The following is a 17,917-nucleotide window of genomic DNA, read 5'->3' on the forward strand; positions in this document are numbered from 1 at the left end:
ACCAGAGTTTTGTACAGCTGCAGCATGACTTCATGGCTCTGAAACTCAATCCCTCTACTAATAAACCTAACACACCATACACTTTCTTAACAGCCCTATCGATCTGGGGGGTAACTTTCAGGGATCAACGTACATGGACACTGAGATCGCTCTGTTCATCTGCACTACCAAGAATCTTACCATTAGTCCAGTACTCTGTACTCCTGTTACTCCTTCCGAAATGAATCACCTCACTTTTCCACATTAAACTCCATTTGCCACCTCTCAGTCCAGGTCTGCACCTTATCTATGCCCCTCTAACCTACGTCATCCTTTGGCACTATCCACAACTTCACCGACCTCAGTGTCATCTGCAAATTTCTTAACCTAGCCTTCTATGCCATCATCCAGATCATTTATAAAAGCGACAAACAGCAGTGGTCCGAAACAGATCCTTGCGGTACGCCACCAGTAAATGAACTCCAAGATGAACATTTCCCATCAACTACTACCCTCTGTCTTCTTTCAGCTAGCCAATTTCTGATCCAAACTGCCAAATCACCCTCAATCCCATACCTCCAAATTTTCTGCAATAGTGTACCATGGGGAACCTCATCAAACACCTTACTGAAATCCATATACATCAACCATTTTACCCTCATCCTCCTGTTTGGTCACCTTCTCAAAGAACTCAATAAGATTTGTGAGGCTTGACCTACCCTTCACAAAGTGTTGACTATCCTTAATCAAATTATTCCTTTCTAGATGATTATAAATCCTGATTATAAATATATGATCCTTTCCAGCACTTTACCCACAACCGAAGTAAGGCTCACTGGTCTATAATTACCAAGGTTGCCTCTACTCCCCTTCTTGAACAAGGGGACATTTGCTATCCTCCAGTCTTCTGACACTATTTTTGTAGATAATGACAACATAAAGATCAAAGCCAAAAGGTTCTGCAATCTCCTACCTGGCTTCCAGAGAATCCTAGGATAAATCCCATCTGGCCCAGGGGACCAGAAGTACAACTGTTGACCTAATTTGGCTCCCAGCACCCTCAATTTAAAATTCTGATAATTTAACCACTTCATGGCTTATCTCTATAACCTCCTCCAGCCCCATAACCTCCAGATCTTCATCCAAACTTTGTGCATCTGACTCTGACATTTACTGTATTTCTTCATTCACAATACCCTGGCAGCCAATTCATGAATCACTTGGATTTCCTTGGTCTGACAGTTAAGCACTGCCAGCCCCACTCTCATCTCATATACTCCCTCTTTCTTTTAAGGCACTGCTTTAACCCAAACTTTTGGACTAATAACTTTCTTTCTGATGATGTCCAATTTCTTTCTTTCTTTTTTTGAATATGCTTCTGTATAATGGCTCTAAGCCAATAACAATGGCTGTGAAAAGTCAGGAATTGAGCAATGTTCATCGGGTACAAAAAGCCAGAGTCTTTGGACAAGGTTTACATTTTATTACTTTTAAAGAATGCTTAAAGTCAGTGGCTGGAGTTTGGAGCATTTCTGTTAGGATCAGGAATTGATGGGACAAAATACAGGGTATGCCCATATCTGCAGAATTGTTTTCTGCAGTTTCAGTTACCCGTGGTTTACCACAGCCTGAACATATTATAGGGAACCTTCCGGAACCAGGGACTGCCGGGCAGGTTAATTTTCAATTCAAATGGATGGGTTCGCTCCACTCTGCGGTTTCAGGCTTCCATGGCACATATTGGAATATACATTTCAGTTTCATCCAGCAGGTAAGGGAGGAACTACTGTAATTTGATTAATCACTATTTATAGCAATGTCATAACATTCACTAAATTTTGATCAACAATTGTGGCAAAACTACCAACATTATCAGAACAACACAATGCTTAAAATTTTACTCTAAATAACAGCTGAGGAACTGAATTTCAGTCCGTTTTCCCTTCCATGATCCAGAGATGTGGAGGTCAACTGTAACTTACTGCCATTAAACTCAACTGTTACACAGATTGGGGAACGAACCTGCAACCTACATGCAAGAGTATTTCTGGAACTTATTGGCCAAAATCAGAGACATCCAAACAGTCTTTGTGACAACTTTAATAACTATCAAGTCTGTTAAACGGTAGCCAGATTGCTCTAAAAGATCTTGACAGAAATGCAAAAGAGCAAGGAGTGAATACAAAGCAAGGATCTCCTCAGAAATGAGAGTGTCCCAGCCCTACAAAATATTCAATTTTCAGAAGATAAACTTACAATGGTGGTGATCAGAAAATTTGGGGATGAACACCATGGAGATTAAAATGCCAATATCATTCTGCATGCAACTTTATTTTTATCAGACATGCATTTTGAAACTTAAAAATTGTTTCGAGAGGAACAATCAAGCTCACAAATGAGAAAGCTCACTCATTTTTGGCAAGGCTAAGATTAGGTGCCTATCCATATATTGCTTTCTTTTGGTTTCCTTTGAAAAGGCAGCACTAGTTGGCTGCCTTCTTGATCCAGTGCGGTACAAGACCAAGGTGGTCTGACAATGCTGATGCAAGTCCAAGTCAAAATGCTGTGGGGCTTCAAAAGGAGCTTGGTGCTATAGCGTTTTCACGTGCCTGCTGCTCTTGTCCTTTTAGATCAAGACTGCATGTTTAGGAGGTGTTGCTAAAGAAACTGTGCTAAGTTGTTCAGCACATTCTACAGATGGGATTAGTTTTGGATGGTATCATGGTCAACATAGATACAGTGGGCTGAAATGCTTGTTCCTGTGCTGTACTGTTCTGTGTTCAAAATATTTTGCCAAATGTGTCCAGTATATTTGTGATAAATGACACTGATGATTTGCCATCACCACTAAATTCAATTATAAAGATGTTGTTTTTGGTTATCTTTGTTTCAATTTAATAGTACATGACTCAAGACAAGATGTGGTAGGTGAAAGCTTTCATGAATTGTTAATAACCTCCATTATCACATCCTTTTTTCCAATATACACTTCACAGGTTTTCGAATCTATATAACTCTGAAAAAAGATCTTCCACTTGACAGTTTCATCACATCAAAACGTCATGCTGGAAAGTTTGCTTACATGCTGGAAAGACAATGACGTAGTATTTTTAAATAAAGACTTTTCAGTATTTAGAATTTCAGTAATTGTTGTATTTCTGAGCAACTCAGTGGATAGAATTTATGTACGGAATTCATTCACTAGTAACAAAGGCACACAAAACTTAGCAATACATCCTCTCAGTCAATTGACACTTATGAGTGGGCAAATTGTGCCAACACCAACACAGTCATCATAACCAGGGTGAGGTCAAGAGGAGATAAAAATTTGTTGCTCAATAAAGTCTATGCAGTTCCAAAAGTTACCAAGTATAGCAGAAAGAGTTGGCACCAATAAAAGTAATTATCTTTGATCTCTGCAGGTCTTCGAATGAATAGTTACACAACACAATATGACTATATTTAAGGAAAACAAACCTATGCTGAGCGGAACAGATAATAGCGAAGATTTTACATAGTAGCACATCATTGTATATGCTTAGGGTTCAGATAAATCACCATTCCTTGGACTCATCGGTCAGTCACTAACCTGAAGTAGCAGTGGGAGTAACTGTTTTGTTACATCGAACTGCTGCAGCATTTCGAACACAGCCAGGGCTACGTGCAAGAGTGATCACCTTTCCTGGTGGAGTGTGCATCTGATCATCTTGGCTTAACTTCATTGGAGATGTCGCCACAGAGCTAGATTCTGGACTCTATACATTATAAAAGAGCTGCATGAGACAGTAGCATCGAAATCTTCTATGCATTCCCCAGATCTCCAAATCTCTACTTTTTAACAAGGTATCAGTGGGGTAGCATGATTGGTCCAATACCACTGGAATGCTTTCATTGAACAATTTTTGCTCCCTGCTCCATATTCTAACATGCTATGAGTTTCACACAGGCTTTAACAAACCATCTTTGACACATATTTGTTTACAACATTATAGAAAATCAATGTTGTTAGTTATTGCTACAGTAACTAACATCCATCACTTTCAAGTCTAAGGTCTAATGGCTTAAACTTTAGCAAGGGGGAATGTAACAACATATGCTATTCTTTTGAATTCTCATCCATAATTAAAATGCAGTTAACCCTAACTGCTTATTATTTTTAAATGACGGTGACTATGTCAGAACCTAACAAATGGCAAGGCTCTTTTCAGAAGAGAACAAAATCAGAGAAAAATGCAAACTTAAATCCCTAAACAAAAAACACACAAATTTCAAAATAATGCCGATATAAAGTGCTTATTTCTTCATTCTAGTGACCTGAAGAATCCATTATTTACTTCTACGTGCAGACTAATCCTAATTTTCTAAGGACTGCTGAGACATGAACTTTGCCTGCTGTCTGCATTGAAAATGGCATTTGCATTCTCTCAGACTCTGAGCATCTTGTTGCACAAGGAAGAAACAGATTCACTAGGAAGAGCATCAATGTTCCGACATTCTCACCAGTATTAACATTTCTTGCACCAACTTTTGCATAAGGTGTCACTCCTTTTGAAAATTTATCTATACTCTGGTACAGAAGCCCCACAATTTCTGCTCTGACTTATCAAGCAGTGACCTGATCATACTAAACTTGGGTTAAGATGTCTTATGAATCAAAAATTAACTGTTGAGAGACTTGAAGAAATTCTACTGAAACACCAATTAGTTTTTGCATATTTCCCTGTACACTTGGGAAATATCTGACTTTAATTACAAAGCTGGAGATAACCTGGGAAAATATTTTCACAAGAAAAATGCCATCAGCTACAATTAAGTCATTGGTATTATTCATTTCAAGAATAAGTTATCTACTATGGATACATGTGTAGATCCAACAAATTATTTCCTTTGGTTTTATTCTACAGTTCCGAAATGAGTTTTAACCTGAAAAGGAAGGGCTTCAAGGAAATGATACAATGTTGACTTGCAAATGACATCTGGAGTTGCTAAACACATGGACATAAGTGATCATGAACAGCAGTATGGCAATAAGACCTGCCTCCAGTTAAGCCTTCACAGTGCTTTGCGTTAGCATGCGCCACCTGGAATGGAGTGACAGCAGATTTCTTGTGTTGTTTGGTAAATGTTAATATTTTAGAAACAAATCTTTAAAGCTTCAAAGTAAATGTAAAATGCAACTTGGTCTGTAGATAGGAACTTATCAGTTACCGTCTTACAACTTTCAGTTTTAGGTTTTTTTTTAAATTAAAAATCAAAATAACGTACAGATGTATTAAATGTTGCTTTATTCTCGGTCTGCCTTTAAAATAACATTTATTAGTTTTAACAGAAACCATCTTTGTGATTCCCACCGACTGAATCATTATACTCACAGGTTTAGGATTCACTTCAGTGGAGATAATCTGCAGCAAGCATTTCAGCAACCTCTGACTTGTACCCCTAGTCCTCTCAGTCTCCTCTGAATTGTTCCGTGAGGTCTGCACCCAGTCATACTCGAGCTGCAATTTGTTGGGTTTCCCCAGCATGAGGTACAATTCGGCCAATGTCAAATTTTCAGAGGTACTCGGACTCCAGCCATCCTCCTGCACCTGCTGGGCCAAATGGGTACTATCCTCTTTCAGTGGCTTTGGAACAATGCTGGCACTACTGGGTTGTCCCTGAGAGGGCACAGTAATTATTGAGGCCTGCCTCATCAGGCAGTCGGTCTCAGACACCTCTTGGGTGCATGACACTGGCTGTTCACGAGTGCAATTAGAAGGTATTGTCCTATTATCACCATCATCTAGTGTAGTCAAACTAGGTGACTTTAAAGTGGTATCATTGGCCAACTGCGACCCTGAAATGGCAAGTTTCTCATTGTTCAGTTCCATCATTTCTACGTTTTCCAAATGCACAGCACTGGGATCACCAGAAAATCCATTTATGTGTGAAGCAGTAACATCTTTTTCAGAGGATTTGGCCTTACACGTACACCTCTCTGGAACTACTAAGTTCTGACAAGATTTCATGTAACGAGGAACTGGGTCCAAGAGGGATATTTCATCAGTGCTCATAATCCCCCCACATACACAGAGCTCAGCTGTGGTAGTTACTTCTGAGGACTCCATAACAGTCGCTTCATTACAGTTGTATTCTTCAGTAGAAACCTCTGAATTAGGTTTAGGTGAATGAAACAGACTTTCTCCATTTTCTCCCAATTCCTGCTGTCCCACATCAAAATCCTCTGGTTTTGGACTGTCTTGCTGGACAGCTGCTTCTTCAGCAGATATACCTTCTGAAGGCGGCATTTCATCTTCAGTGCTTTGTGTTCCTTCTCCAGTCAACAACCCAGACATTTTGTTACCATTTCGCCCCTCTATTGTGGCCCGCATTTGCTTAACAGGTCCTTTCATTGTGCCCTGTGCACCTTGGTTGACAGGAACCATCACATCCTTGGTGACAGAGGCTTTAGCTAGAGTCTGTGCTGGTGGGTGCAAATGAGTGTCTTTTACAGTATGTCTGCATCTCCCAGTTTCCTGCCAGTGCACTGTACAACAAGCTTTTGAATGAACCACCTTTGCCACTTCAGGTAATGCAGTTAATGTACAGTTCTCTGCAGGATACAGATGGAGTTCTGTCTTTTCATCAAGTCCCACACCCCTCGATTCATTATCTCCAGAGTCCTGCTGGCGTTCTTCTAATGATTTGCGCTAAGATCAAGGTTAAGGTGAAGCAACAAACGAGACATTACCAGAATGCTGTTTAGATTAATTAAAATGGACTTAAATTTTTTTTTGCCTGGTCAGCTCAGTTTGATTGGTATTGCAATTAGTAGCAAAACGAAAGGGGAAAAAGAAAGAAGTCAATGCACATTTCATTACTTCAGGATGTTGCAGTTAATTACAGCCAACAAACTACTTTTGAAGTGCATTCACTACTGTAATGTAGGAAAACATAGCCAATTTTGTACAAATGTTCCCCCCAATAATTATGAGATAAACTGCCAAATAACCTGTTTTGGCAATGGTGGCTGAAGCATAATTTATTGGCCAAAATTCAAGGAAAAGTTCCCTGTTTCTTTTTCATAGCACAAAGTCTTCTGCATCCATCTCAGATTGCAGACAATAACAACACTTCCTCTATTACAACATTTTCTGCTACTACACTAGAGTGAGTATCAGTCTAGGTTACAGACGCAAACTGGGCCTTGAGCCTCCAACCTTCTATCTTAGATAGCTGTTTTCATTAGAGAGAAGGTGGTTGAGAAGTGACTTAATTGAGACATATAAGATAATCAGAAGGTTAGACAGGGTTGACAGTGAGAGCTTTTTTTCCCTCGGATGGTGATGGCTAACATGAGGGGACATTGCTTTAAATGGAGGGGTGATATCGATATAGGACAGATTTTAGAGGTAGTTTCTTTACTCAGAATAGCAGGGGTGTGGAACGCACTGTCTGCAACAGTAGTAGACTTGCCATCTTTAAGGCATCTAAGTGATCATTGGATAGGCATATGGACGAGAATGGAATAGTGTAGGTTAGATGGGCTTCAGATTCACAGGTCTGCACAACATCGAAGGCCCTGTACTGCACTGTAATGTTCTATGTCCTAAAGTAGGACAACTGAGTTACGATCAGTATTTAATACAAAAATCAAACTACAGCATATGGGTTTAATATACTTTGTGTTTAGTCTGATCAAACCTAGAGAGGTAAAATATGAAATGTTAACAGGATGACTAAACATGGTAAAGTCTAGAAATGTCGTCAATACAACCAAAGAAGGGACCAGTTACCAGGCACAAGCATGGGATTACCCACGAATAATAATATTTTAAGATATTTACAAGATAAATTTATTTGTATTGAGTCACTAATTATTCTATTCAGTTTTTTTTGAAAAGGTAAGTTATTGACAAATGGCGTGTCTTTAAAATGTATTACATGCCTCACAGAATCATGAATTAAGACATTTTGTGTGATATGGGCAAAGGTCTCCTGTTGTCCTCAACAGAACAGCACAAGTCATGCATGAGTGCAAGATAAAACGGAGACAAACTTGTAAAAGTTACATGGATAAAAGAGGAAAAGTATATTTGTATCACACATGGGGCTGAGTTTCACCACTCCACTGTGGCATAGGAATGGCAATGCTCTGAATATTATAGTGCTGAATTTCTAGAACCCATTCCCGTAGCCAATCCTGCAAACAGGTGGATTTCTCGTTAAGTCTTGTAGATCACATCCAATGATGTACTTAAGGCCCAGGCACAGTTTTTACACAAGTTAGCAGAGTTGACACCAGATGTAAAGTGGCCTAAACAGTAATTCCTACAGACTAAAACAGTGATGATAGGATATCTAAAGATGAATGCAAGGGTCTCTTCTATCCACAGAAAAATCTTTCCACCTACTGCTGGCTACTCAAGAAAGGGGAGAGGTGGTGTCCAAGGCCGAGGATGGACATGTCAGAGACGGAGTGGGAGGTGATCTTGAAATGGGCGGTGACTAGGAGATTTCCTGCTACCTTACCAATTTAAAGGTTAGCTCTACAGGGTTCTCCTTGCGCCAGAATCAGAAAGCTGTTGAGAGCACTGGTTCAGCACCTCCAGTTTGGTAACGAGATGCAATGAGGTCTAACATTTACAACAGCTTAGAACTCTTACAGAAGAATTAGAAAGGCACCGTGATTGTTTTACTGACTGTCCATCTGGTTGGTATTCACTGATGGATCAGCCTACGTATTTTTCTCATGGAAGGCAAATACTGCAGTCATAGGAGATCTGAAATAAAAACAGAAAGTGCGAGAGAAACTCAGCAGGTTTGGCGCCAGTCGTCTCTCTTTCCACAGATGCTGTCAGACATTTCGAATTCCACAAACATGTTTTATTTTTAATACAGGATTTCTTGCTGTTATTAGTTGAAAAAAAAGGATACAATTCTGAATTCTTGTAAAGCCCACTTATGTTTCAGGAATTCAATGAGACTAGAAACTTTGCGGTGCAGCTCCACCATCATCCTGCAAGGAAGTAAAAACTTTGTCCATCAAACAATGATTTGCTCATAAAAGGTATCACATTGCAAATTACACATTGCTGAAATAAAGGACTGAAAACACGACATGCTGTTATTCAGCAGCTACCTCCTAGCAGAGAAATCCAGAATCATTTTAGTTCATTGGATATGAAATTACAAACTCCCAACACATTGTTTGATAAACTAGATAGATACGAGTTTACAATAAGACTGCAAAATCATGAGGTAGAAACAGGTGTAGAACATTTGGCCCCAAGCCTACTCCACCAATCAATAGGATCATGGCTGATCCAACATTCCTATATCTACTTTCCTGCGTTTTCCCATAACCCTTGATTTCCCCCACTGATGAAGAATCTCTCGCTCTCAGCCTTAAATGTTTACAAGGGCTCTGTCCCCACAGCTCTCTATAACAATGAGTTCCAAAGATTCTCAGCTCTGAGAAGAAATTCCTCCTGATCTCAGTCTTGAATTTATTCTGAGACTAGGCCCTCTAGTTCTGAACTCTCCAATGAGAAGAAATTTCCTCTCAGCATTTATCCTGTCAAGCCCCTTAAAAAGCCTGTATGTCAATAAGATCACTCTCATTGTTTTAAACCACTGAATCGAGTCCCAACTGGTTTAGTCTTTGTTGGTATGGAGGGACTATCTTACTGAACCTTCTCTGAACTGCTCCAATGAAGTTATATCTTTCCTTAAATAATGTGATCAAAATTGCTCACAATACTCCAGATGTGATCTCACAGCACCTTGTACAACTGCAGTAAAACTTCCCTAACTACTACTATGCATGGAGAGCTCTGGATCTGCCTTAACAGTCATGGAATTGAGGGTTGAGCTTTCCAAAGCAGATCAACTGGCTGACAAGTGGAGGCTTGCCCACTTTATTAATAGAGACAGATGAGAAGTACAAGCAAAATAAAGTTTACATGTTTGTACTTTAGGGTGACTGCTGCTTCATTTTGGCTGACTTGCATCAAAGATGTTCCATGGTTTTAGTTTCCACTTTGACAGTAAAATAGTTACTTTTATAAGGAATCAGGTGTAAACTGCTTTCAGTATAAATCACCATTAAATACATTTTGTCTCATGTAACTTATTGAAAATTGGCATTAAGCGATAGTCAAAAATCAATTGCCAACCAATTATTACATTTGCTAATGCTATTGTTCTGCTAGAGGTTAATACAAAACCTTACTCAGAACCATATTTACTTATAAAAACATTTCAGGAGACATTCTAGTTATAATATAAAAATGTAACAGCACAACAAATTAAGCTCTCCATCTGATCATTAGCAAAATAATGGAATGAATCTATCACATGTAAACAAATTAGAAACTGAACATCTACCTTAGTCGAGGATTCTGTGCCAAACTCTGAACCCTTGCCCAAGTGTAGTTACTGCGTGGCAGAAGTTCAAGTAGCACTTTCAGAGGAAGTCGAACAGGTTTCTGGTCTTCTTCATCGCTAATCCCTAAAAAAAAATTTTTTAAAAAGACAGTCAAAAGACAATTTCGGGAAGATGGGTACAAAACGAAGAGATAACAGGAGGAAACAAAGGGGTTATTCTTGCTATTCACCCAGAAAGAGAGTTGATGGTAGAAGGTGCATTATGGGGGGCAAAAGCAAGTAGAGTGACAAAAAAAAACAAAACGAGAAGATACAAAGGTTAAGCAGGAGGTTTGGTGGGGAAGACGTAAATGTGTTGATGGGAGCCAGGGGCTAATACAGTCAGAGTCATAGAGATGTACAGCACAGAAACAGACTCCTTGGTCCAACTCATCCATGCCGACCAGATATCCCAGACCAATCTAGTCCCACCTGCCAGCACCTGGCCCATATCCCGCCAAACCCTTCTTGTTCATATACATATCCAAATGCCTTTTAAATGTTGCAATTGTACTAGCCTCCTCCACTTCCTCTAGCAGCTCATTCCATACACACACCACCCTCTGAGTGAAAAAGTTGCCCCTTAGGTCTCTTTTATATCTTTCCCCTCTCACCCGAAACCTATGCCCTCTAGTTCTCGACTCATCCACCCCAGGGAAAAGAAATTGCCTATTTATCCTATCCATGCCCCTCATAATTTTATAAACCACTATAAGTACACCCCTCAGTCTCTGATGCTCCAGGGAAAACTGCCCTAACCTATTCAATCTCTCCCTATAGCTGAAATCCTCCAACCCTGGCAACATCCTTGTAAATCTTTTCTGAACCCTTTCAAGTTTCACAACATCCTTCCGATAGGAAGCAGACCAGAATTGCATGCAATATTCCAACAGTGGCCTAACCAATGTCCTGTGCTGTAAGAGCAGTAAATGGATAAAAGGGTTGAGGACAGCACGAGTGACTGGGCTACAAAAGGAAAGGGCTGTATTTTCCTTGCAACCCCACCTCAAAATTTGACAGCAGTCTTGTTAATTTGATTTGTCCTCAAACTATTCATTATCTACTGTCGAAAGGGAAAGTAGTAAAAGACAGAGAAACAAAGAAGAGAAGGGGCAGATGCATAAGCGAGGTGTAACAAAAACGTGACAACAGGTAAAAGGCATCAAAGTTCTACCAGAGCACAGGGCTGCTCTGTCATTAGGAAGGATCGACTGGTCATAGTTTAAACTGAGGGTCACCATGCCTCACACAGCAGGAGAAATTGAGAAGCAGAGTCCTTCATAGTGACCTCAGCCGGTGTGAGAATTGAACAACAGGGACGTGGGGGGATGGAGGGGTTTGGCGGTGGCACTGAGTCCCAGCAGCCCTTCATCAGATTTGAACATTTTTTTGTTCCAACAGTATGCCACTAGATGCAAAGACAAATTTTTCACTTTCCATTTACTATTACTAACACCTTCTTAACATTTGATGAATTTAATTTCATCTGATTTTTAACATCACCTTATAGAACTTACCCTCAGGATCACAGATTTTCTTCAACGCTCGGCACATTGGAGTCTTTATTCGTAAATTGCGACCTTTGTATCGCACTGTGGTGGCACTGAATCAGAAAAATCATAATGGCTTTAATGCAGAGAAAGACAAGACCAATAACCTCAGCTTTCACTTAAATTATGAAATATCTGTATTTTGGAATTGCTCTAAAGATCTAGCTACCTATTTGAAATCAATATGGTAGAGAGCCTTCTCCACATGCTCTTATGATTCCAAGTGGGATAAATCATACAATAGAAAGTCTTCAAAACTGCTTGATCAGTCGGATTACAAAATCTTAGTGAAGACTACAGCACAACATATTGCTACAAAGACAGGAGAGGCTATCTGTACCAATCACAAGTACAACTGCCAATATATGCATCCGAATATCTTGAATGCGGGGAGGGTTTTTTCCTATTTCCCGTAAGACTATGTCAGGTATCAGTCATTTTGCACGAAGAGGTGCTTTCTGTTATCAACCCAGACACACTTCATAATCTTTCATTATATCATCTTGTCCTGCAATTATGATTACATTTAGGATGAACCTTTTTGAGTTCACCTCAGATGTTTTTCATTTCTATAAAGTTCTTTCTCATCCCCTTGTTTTCAAGGCATTCTTCTGCGTCACTTCCTTAGAACTCTGCCCTCAGATATAAGCAATTCAGCTTCTACCTATAGTCTGCACCAATTCGAAAGATTAAAGAGTTCCTTTTGCCTTGGTGACGAGAAGTGAGGAAGCATGCAATTGCACCTGAGTAAAACAATATGTAGCTTCAGCACAATGGTCTCAAGAGTCCTCTACATTTAACTAATCTGGCAATACTTCATTGCTATTTAAACCGATGCCCTGAAATCACTAAATAATTAGTAAAAAAAAAAATTGAAATACAAATTTAAAATTCTAAAGATAAACAAGTCAGCATCGGGAAGGAGAATTAAAAACCTGTTAAGCTTACCTATCATTCTGTATCTTAGTTCAATGCCATTAATTACATGTGCCAACTTCCTTCCAACCCATTTATCCTTGCATTTAACTATATCGAATCTCATAGGCCACTTACAAATACTGTCGAGGTTTTATTATCTTTTGAGTTGCCTCAATAAGTTTTCCTGTCCCCCAACCAACTCAACAGTTTGATTAATGTATTTTGTGTTTCTGAAGCCAGATTGCTTTGGCAGAGGAGAACAACTTCTTACATCGACACTTAGGGCAATCCATCTGTGCAACACAATATCATTTCCATAACCATACCCTATTGCGCACTTTTCTTCACTGAATTAGTGGGCAGCACGGTGGCACAGTGGTTAGCACTGCTGCCTCACAGTGCCAGAGACCCGGGTTCAGTTCCCGCCTCAGGCGACTGACTGTGTGGGGTTTGCACATTCTCCCCGTGTCGGCGTGGGTTTTCTCCAGGTGCTCCAGTTTCCGCTCACAGTCCAAAAATGTGCAGGTTAGGTGAATTGGCCACTCTAAATTGCCGTAGTGTTAGGTGAAGGGGTAAATGTAGAGGTATGGGTGGGTGCGCTTCGGCGGGTCAGTGTGGACTTGTTGGGCCGAAGGGCCTGTTTCCACACTGTAAATAATCTAATCTAATCTAATCTAATGAATTCTTCACCTATCTCCAACATTTATCAACAATACTAAACTTACATAATTGTCTTTGATGTACAATTGTGTCAAGGATGTTTTTGTGAAGTCAAGACGCATCATATTATGTGGCTTTCCGATTAGTTAGACTGGAAAATCAATGACTCCAAAGGAAAATGAACATACAGTGAGCGCACCTAAAGGATTCAATGTTCTTCTAATATATTTTAATGACGTTCTTGCATATTCCACTTTTGTTATTAGAGACTGCTACATGCTATCAAAGTCATAAGCAGCCAATAGATAAGTATAAAAGACAGATCGTTCTGCTATAATGCATGTTTCATCGATGCAAATTTGCTGCAATGCGACTGATGAATTGGGGACTCTGTTCTGAAGCACGAACTTTTAAAAACGTGTTTTGACTGTAATGCAATTACATTGCCAACATTTTAAGCGCTGTTTCTAAAGCATGATTTTTCTATAATGCGGGTTGCACAAGAATGCAACCATTGTCTTAAGAGGTACCTGTAAGTAACTCTAAATTCAAACCAATTGATAACAAACTTTTATAGTTTGATTAGCAAAAATTAGCATTCTTTTCAAGGCTTAAATTATTATATCAAATTTGCATAAGCCTTGAAAAGAATGCTAATTTTTGGTCAAAGGACATGCTAATGATAGTTATGAGCAATTACATTAAATCATTCTTTGATGGCATTGGGTAACCTTTTATACTAAAGATGTTACTTACCCAGCTTGAATTAATTCATTGAGTTTAGCTGCATTTTTATCATCCATGCCTGAGAAAATAAATGCATAACAGAATTAAATTAGTATGCAATCTATAATTTTAGAATACATTATTTGTTTGCTCCAGGCTATACAGTCCTTTTTCAGATGTCCTTTACTGGAATTCTTTCCTGAATAGGTTCACTGAGCATTAAATAGAACAGAGACACCAAATCAGCTGATGTTTAGTTGCTTAATCAGCTCTGAAAAACAAGCAATTGTTTTTAAACACTGAAAATAGAACAGCTACATGTCTTGCTACACAACAGTACATTTAAGTGAAATAAAATCTTATCCTAATCCAATGCTAATTCATGAAATTTAATAAGAAAGTAAAACTTCTCAAGATCATATATTCTACATTAAGGGAGCGACTTATGAGAAAAGATATTTTGCTTGCAATACTCCATCCCATCAATATTAATGGGAGAATTATCTTGAACCATGAACTAATAATGTATCATTAAGCCATCTGGTCTAAAGAGGCCCCAAAATTATGACAAGAAAGGGCCATTTAGGCTTTCAATCTGCATATACAATTTTTGCTGTGACCCACCTATTCGAGAAAAAAATGTCACTCTTATACAGACAGTCCCCAGGTTATGAGTAGGTTCCGTTCCTCAGTAGGTTTGTAAGTCTAGTTGTATGCAAGTTGGATCTTAAAATTAATATATCTATGGGACCTCGCTCCTAACTTAATCATATTCCAAGGGATGTATCTAAGGGCTTTTCTTATATAAATTCATTCATGGAATGTGGACATTTTTGGTTTGGCCAGCACTTATTGCCCATCCCTAGCTGCTCTGGAAAGTTGTGGTGAACTGTATTCTTAAACTGCTGCAGTACATTTGGTGTAAGCACTACTCTCACTGTTTTTGTAAATAGGATCATACTTTTATGTATGATGTGATGATTAACTAACAAGTAAAAAGATACCATTAGCAGTAAATTAGATGCATAACAAGTTAGTCTGTTTTTGGTGGTGGTGGTACCAAAAGGACAGGAGGAGAATTCCATATTCTCTGAATACTTTCACTGGATCCTTCTCATCCATCCAAGCAGATGGATGAGGCCTCGGTTTAACAGCTCCATAAAACAATGATTGCTGACAATGGTAACCTTCAACAAATCAAGTACTTTTTCAGCATCCGCCATTCAAAGCAATACATGGAATGAACATTACCAACTGATACCCATTGAACACAATGAAGTTATTTATAGCGGTAGCTATTTAAAACAAAATGTACCAGGAAGTGTTAATAAATATTTCAAAGAATGAATTGACATAATAAATGAGGTATTTACAAGTCATGTACATTAGAATTCAGAAACTATCCAAACCAAAACATGATTGTTTGCAGAGAGCAAAACAGGGGCTTTTAGGTGTGGACTAGTTCTTTTTCGCAAAGTGATGGGATTCATAGATGCTAATGGCAATAACTAATTTTTAAGAAAGAAAATATTTTATATTCTGTATTTCTACATTGCAAAAGGGCTAGATCCAATTACAAGACACTTCCTCTCAGAAGGCCAAAAAAAGTAGGAACAGGAGTAGGCTACTTGATCCCTAAAGCCTGCTCCTGCATTTAAGAGGAAGATGGCTGTACCTGTTTGCTAACTGTGTTCCATGCACAAATACTCTCACGTCCCTTTGTGCTTCAGCTTTCTGTAGTTTTTCTTCATTTAAATAAGTTCTTTTTCTCCCTTCCAAAATTAACAACTTTTCATTTTCCCACATTATACTCCATTTGATAAGTTAATTAACTGGGCAAAAAGTTATCAATATCCCTCTGTAAACTTTCTGTATCCCTCTCAATTTGCCTTTCCACTTATTTTTGTGCCGTCTTCAAATTTGGCTACAGTACATTTATTTCCTACCAAGCTATTAATATACATTGTAAACAGTTGTGGACTTCTATTACATGCCTACCACATCCAATAAAAATACTCACACCCGCCGATTTTTTTGCGTAATTCTCCATAACATATTAGCCCATAGAGCTCCTGGGATGATTTCTTCAGTCCTCGTGAGAACACTGCAACAAAAAATATAATTCAGAATTTTTGTAAGGATTAAGTTGAAATTCAGTCAAATAACTTAGACAAATAACTTGATCCTGGAATGTTGGAAATCTGAAACACAAACAGAAAATGCTGGAAATACTCAGCATCTTCAAGGAGAGGAAAACAATTAAAATTTCAGGTCAATAAACATTTAATCAGAAAATGATGACCTTTTAGAAGAATTAATTGCTTTGAATTAAAAGTCACTATCTGAAATGTTGAAATTGTTTCTCTCCACATATATTGGCAAATCTGAGCAGATCTAGTATTTTATATTTTAGTTGATAGAAATAGCAGGTTGCTGAACAACATGGACCAAATGATCCTAGAGCCGATTCCTGGCCCGTACCAAAATTGCTGATCTCAACCAGCTTTTCATTGTTGTTCTCAAAAAAAAAGAAAATCAAATAGGATTGCAATTCTTGGTCACAATCCACAGATTTTCTACTAGAAGCAATGCCACTGAGAAGAATATAACCCATTACCCCTCCGTCTTAATGTGCAAACCTGGACAGACAACAAAAGAATAACCAATACTGAACACTGCCCTGACATTTTCTAAGGGCAGCCAGAGAAGGCAGACCATAACTAAAAAAAAGACACACTGATAAAGTTAACAAATCACACATACTTTACATGTTGACTACTTAAAAATGAACTGCTTCAGCATTTGTTATCACTTAGTTAACTTAAAACATTGTGAGTGAGGATGAAGCATACTATGTGCAAGGCTTATCAATATATTTCAAACCTCATCTTATATTTTAACTGTAGTAATTTTGTCAATGCTTGCAAAGTTTTCAGCATGATGGCTTGCTACTTTGCTTTCCTGAAACACATCTAAAAACGCCTTTGAACAACGTATAAAGTTCAAGTACTCAAATTCTGTGGTGAAGCAAATGGGTGATAGCAAATCAGGAACCAGTGAGGAAATGAAACGAAATAGGTGCCATTCATAAATATCGTCGCGCTACTGATGGGATATGTGGGTTGACTAGACTGAAGACGACAAAATCACAGATAACCACAACATGTAATAACTATACAAAAATCCTTCTTTCAAGAATGAGCATGATATCCCCATTTCCACTTTTTCTAGAATGGATTTCATTACATTTCAAGAAATGTACGACATTGTACTGCCCTTCTCTACAGTAAGAATAAAGTCACTGCTGTAATCAACTGCCTTGGAATTAACTGGATCATTCAAGTTATCCAGGAAAATTGAGTTGTGCTCATGATATAGATTATTAGTGTTTATTTTTGTTAGTGAACCCTGCCCATATCAAAGAACATACAGATCTCGGCAATTTGGCGTAATGAGTATATAAATGAATTCAGCCAGAATAAAACTTTCCTTAAAATGTAATTACAATTACACTATTTCTCTTCACTGAACTACACACTTCCAGATAACTCAAGTCTGAAAATCACATCAATTGTAAAAATTAACTCACTCAAACTTCATTCGGGCAATACAGTTTTCTTATAAAATAGAAAGAATGGATTTGGAGTGCCATCAGGAAAGTTTGATGGCCAGTACTT

At 38.5% G+C, this 17,917-nt stretch overlaps 1 protein-coding gene across 4 annotated transcripts in view; it reads right to left on the reverse strand.

Moving 5' to 3' along the window:
* cramp1 (cramped chromatin regulator homolog 1) overlaps nt 1-17,917 on the reverse strand; it is a 59,901-nt gene that overhangs the window by 24,319 nt on the left and 17,665 nt on the right. For all 4 annotated transcript variants that reach the window (XM_072560037.1, XM_072560039.1, XM_072560040.1 and 1 more), the window contains exons 5-11: nt 16,261-16,344; nt 14,271-14,319; nt 11,904-11,989; nt 10,348-10,471; nt 8,896-8,977; nt 5,352-6,668; nt 3,569-3,734 (exon numbers count right to left, since the gene is read on the reverse strand). In XM_072560037.1, coding sequence (XP_072416138.1) covers nt 3,569-3,734; nt 5,352-6,668; nt 8,896-8,977; nt 10,348-10,471; nt 11,904-11,989; nt 14,271-14,319; nt 16,261-16,344 — 1,908 coding nt within the window. The remainder of the gene's footprint in view (nt 1-3,568; nt 3,735-5,351; nt 6,669-8,895; nt 8,978-10,347; nt 10,472-11,903; nt 11,990-14,270; nt 14,320-16,260; nt 16,345-17,917) is intronic.

The sequence above is a fragment of the Chiloscyllium punctatum genome, chromosome 40, assembly GCF_047496795.1.
Source record: "Chiloscyllium punctatum isolate Juve2018m chromosome 40, sChiPun1.3, whole genome shotgun sequence".
In the NCBI taxonomy this organism is placed as follows: domain Eukaryota; kingdom Metazoa; phylum Chordata; class Chondrichthyes; order Orectolobiformes; family Hemiscylliidae; genus Chiloscyllium; species Chiloscyllium punctatum.